The following is a 4,765-nucleotide window of genomic DNA, read 5'->3' on the forward strand; positions in this document are numbered from 1 at the left end:
TTCTCTCTACACAGCTTCTTTTATACTCTAATACTTAGCTTCTTTCTTTCCTGATTCTCTCTACATTTTTCTACTGTTCCCTCTAAATGCTATCTTAATTCCTTCATCTTAGTTCTGCCCCATCTAAGTCTTTCACATCTCATTCTTACCCACTTAGTTCTTCCCCATCAGGCTCTTCCTCATCTACCCTTTGTCCTTCTAGTTCTCCATCCAGTTCTCCAATCCCCCAGTCTCTGAGGTTTACAGTTATATACCCATGCAATAGCAATGCTCTGGCTAAGGCAAGGTCACCAGGCTTGAATTCTTACAGGGTCATAAAGGCAGATAAGAGTTTTCCTCAGGCAGTGACTATCAGGTTTTCTTTTACAACCCAAAAGGGGAGGTCAACTAAGAGCTAAAATCAGTTAATATATCAGAAAAAGGGAACTTATATGCTCAAACTATATTCTTAAAAGTGATTAGGTAAAATGTTAGGTGTCTATAATGTTAGTATAAATACCACTAAGGCTATATAAGAAAGGAGGGTCTGAGCTTAATTTACACAAGAAACAAAGCTCTGTACCTAATGTCTGCCTGGCCGAGGAGATAGGCAGTGTCTCCATATGGGTGTTTACCTTAATTCAGGAGACCAGTAGTTGGATTGAAATGCTTTGTCCTTGGATGTTAGCTAAAGGAGATATCTGGTTTTAATGCTAAAAAAGAAAAGCAGAAGTCCTGGAGGCAGGAAACCTTGCATATATGACTGTATCCAAATACCTTAGAAGTTCCTGGGGGAAGCTATGAGAGCGCACATGAAATTCATAGCAGGAAACAGCTGATATATTAAAAGCTGAATAACACCAAATACTCCTTGAGATTTGGCTTTTCCTTTGGAAGAATTCCTTGATTCTTCCAGGTATAGCTTTACCATAGTCAGCTGAATTTTTACTACATATAGCACACTACCACTTCATTTATGTGCTCTTACTTGTCCTTCACATTACAGAGAGGCAAATGCTGTTCTTCCTCTCCATTGGTCACCATTTTGTGGATGGTTGGGATCAAGTTCTTCCTCTTGCTTTCTATAATTTTCATTCAGACATTTACAGCCTTCTTCATTCTCTTACAAATTATGAGGTCCCCCATTTTTCCCACTTCCTTATGAATTTTTAAAATTTTTAAAACTTTGTATGAGTGTTTGCCTTCATGTATGTATACCACATGGATGCAGTGTCTGAGAAGACCAGAAGAGGATGTCAGATCCCTTGGAACTGGTGTTGTCAATGATCATGAGCTACCATGTAGGTTCTGGAAATCAAACCCATGTCCTCTCCAAGAGCAGCCAGTGCTCTTAACCACTGGTCAAGCCCCCTTGTTAATTTTTTTAAATCTGCTTTCTCCTTGCTTGTGTTTCCACTATTTAGTGGATTCATTCTTTTCTTTTATTTATTTTATTTTGACTTATGTATTATGAAACTCTTTATTATCCCCTAGAGCATGATCTTAAACTTCTGTGTAATGGACTTCACACTAAGAGGTCTGCCAGTGGGCTACAGCCCCATTATGAGTTTTTTTCCTTTTGGAGGTACTGAGTATTGAAGACAGGACCTTATGTACACTATGAAAATATCCTATTTTTGTGCGGTTTTTTGTTTGTTTGCCTCAGAAGGGAAAAAGATCTATGGAAAGACTCAGTGTCATAAGCATACTGTGTTTACATACTTACATAGAAAAAAAATAAGAAAAAAAATCAAGAAAAAAAAGATTATGTGAGGAAAAACTGACACTGCTATGCATAGTCAAATAAATAAATCAGTGAAATACTTCATATGCAAAGGAAATAGAACAATGAAGTATGACAATCTTTAAAATTGTTTTTCACTAAACTCACCTAGGTGTGTTTTTTTTCTTAAATTTGTACAGAAAGTCATGTGAAGTCATGTTTGTAGTCATTTCAGTAGATATGAAAGGATCAGACAGTGTAGTGTGTTACATTGTTATTATATAATTAGATTATTCCATTCATGACTACTGAACCCTGGTTTGTGTAATATCATTTATTACATCCTAAGCCTATCATTCCTTTTTTGTCATGTATTTATTCCAGAATTGTTAGTTTGCTGACTTGATTAGATCATAATGAGTGAAACAACCTAGAATTCGTTTTCTGTTATTAATCAGTTACCTGGGCAATCATTTTTTTTTCTTTGATTCCTTAGATGAATGTGTTCAAAGCAAAACTTACGCTTTTCTCACCTGGCCCAGCTTTTATTGGCTCTTTTAAATTTATATTTATTCTTTGTTTCTTTTTCATATTCATAATTTTTCCATTTTAAAGCCATTCATCTCTTTTGCATTATGCTCTAAGATTTAGTTTTTTATATTGCATGCTTTATCTCTTTTTGGATAAACAGTACATACTTATCTTTCAGACATAGATTTCAGTTGTCAGAACAAGAAGTTATTGGAAAAAACTAACACATATGAAGAATCATCTCAATGGGAAATGAAGGAATTTTTTAGAAAACACAGTCTTGAAGATTTATGTTTTGGAAATGATTGGGAAGACAAAAATCAATTTCAAACACATCAAAATCAGGAATACTTCAAGCAACTGACACTTACCTGTGAAAAAATGCTTACTGTGAACCAACATACAGTTTTGAGTCACCAGAGACTTAATACAGGAGAGAAAGCAAGTGAATTTAAATGTGAAAAAGCCCTCAGTTTTGGATCAGACCATATTCATCCTCAGTTAACTCACTCTGGTAACAAATTCCATGAAGATAAGGACTGTGGGAAAACCTTTCTTCCTGATTCAGAACTCACTCACTTTCAGCAAGTTCTCTATGGTAAGAAAACTCATCAATGGAAGGAATCTAGAGAGCCATTCAGTTTGCATTCAAGAATATTTGGCCTTCAGAGAATCCATACTGGTGAGAAATCTTATGAATGTAAGGAATGTGGAAAATCCTTTACTTTGAAGTCAAACTTAACCCGACATCACAGAATTCATACTGGTGAGAGGCCATATGCATGTGATGACTGTGGGAAAGCCTTCACTCAGCGATCACATCTTACTTCACATCAGAATATTCACACTGGAGAAAAAGCTTATGCATGTGGAGTCTGTGGTAAGGCTTTTAATCGTGGCTCAAGCCTGACTAAGCATCAGAACATTCATTATCATGTGATTAATGCTGACAAGAAAATATATGAATGTATAGAATGTGGCAAGGGTTTTAATAGGCATTCAAATCTCACTCGTCATAAGAAACTTCATGCTAGATCAGCTCTTACTAGTCATAACAGTAATCAGCCTGGAGAGAAACCTTTTAGATATAAGAGATGTGGGAAATCTTTTAGATTTCCTTCACAACTTAGTTTACATAGACAAATTCATACTGGTGAGAAATGTTATGAATGTAAGGAATGTGGAAAACCATTTACTTTGAAGTCAAACTTGGCTCAACATCACAGAGTTCATACTGGTGAGAGGCCATATGCATGTGATGACTGTGGAAAAGCCTTCACTCATCGATCAAATCTTGCTTCACATCAGAAAATTCACACTGGAGAAAAAGCTTATGTATGTGAGGTTTGTGGAAAAGGTTTTAATCGCAGCTCAAACCTGACTCAGCATCAGAATATTCATTATGTAGTTAATACTGGCAAGAAAATATATGAATGTAAAGAATGTGGCAAGGGTTTTAATCGGCATTCAAATCTCACTCGTCATAAGAAAACTCATGTGGGAGAGAAACCTTTTAAATGTAAGGAATGTGGAAACGCCTTTAGTCAAAAATCACATCTTACCAAACATCAGAGAATCCACACTGGTGAACGTAACAAGTCTTTTTCTGTCCCGCCAGCCAGCTCCCAAATAATGACATAGAGACTTACTGTTAATTTTGAAAGCTTGGCCTTAGCTTAGGCTTTTCCCACTAACTCTTCTAACTTAATTAACCTGCTTTTATTAATCTATGTTTTACCACGTGGCTTTTTACCTTCCTTTCATCTTGCACCTCCTGTTTCCTTTCCCTGTCTCCTGGCATGCCATGTGTGCCTAGAATGTCCTCCTTCCTCTCTCTCTGCCTGGAAGTCCCACCTATACCTCCTGCCTAGCTATTGGCCATTTAGCTTTTCATTATATCAATCACAGCAATACATCTTCACAGTGTACAAATATCCCACAACAGGTAAAACCCTTAGGAATGTTCAGAGTGTGGTAAAGTTTTTCATCATTGCTCACACTATGTCAGCATCAGAAAATTGATACAGGTGTGGAATGAGACTAGTAAGAAGAATACAGAAAAGCCCTTATGGGTCGACAGCTGGGGAGCTGCATGGGGCTGCACTCGGCACTCTGAATGTCGATGACAGTTGCATGGCTTGATGTGTTTATGAGTCCCCTGGCAATGGGACCAGGACTTATTCTGGGGCACAAACTAGCTTTTTAAAGACCATTCCCCATGGTGCAATGCCTTACTCAGCTGTGATGCATGGGGGAGGGGCTTGGTCCTGCCCGAATTTGGTATGCCAGCCTGTGCTGACTACCCAAGGGAGGCCTTACCCCCATGAGGAGGGGATAGGGGTGGGGTTGGGGGAGATGGGGGGGAATGGGAGAAGGGGAGAGAGGGGGAACAGGTGTTGGTTTGTAAAATGAAAGAAAATTTTAAATAAAAAAAAGAGAAAAGCCCTTATTTGTGGTGTATGTTGTACTCAACATTAGAATCTATATGTTAGTAGGAAGCCCTGATGTTGAGGGATGTGGGAAAGCCTACAT

The 4,765-nt window shown here is 37.8% G+C and overlaps 1 protein-coding gene across 1 annotated transcript; it reads left to right on the forward strand.

Annotated features, from left to right (window-relative positions):
• The first annotated feature begins 2,421 nt into the window (after positions 1-2,421).
• On the forward strand, positions 2,422-4,414 carry LOC131921075 (zinc finger protein OZF-like). Its single transcript, XM_059275735.1, has one exon. The coding sequence runs from the start codon at positions 2,486-2,488 to the stop codon at positions 3,872-3,874; it is 1,389 nt and encodes a 462-aa protein (XP_059131718.1). The 5' UTR covers positions 2,422-2,485; the 3' UTR covers positions 3,875-4,414.
• Positions 4,415-4,765: the final 351 nt, after the last annotated feature.

Source organism: Peromyscus eremicus, chromosome 1 (assembly GCF_949786415.1).
Source record: "Peromyscus eremicus chromosome 1, PerEre_H2_v1, whole genome shotgun sequence".
Taxonomy (NCBI): Eukaryota; Metazoa; Chordata; class Mammalia; order Rodentia; family Cricetidae; genus Peromyscus; species Peromyscus eremicus.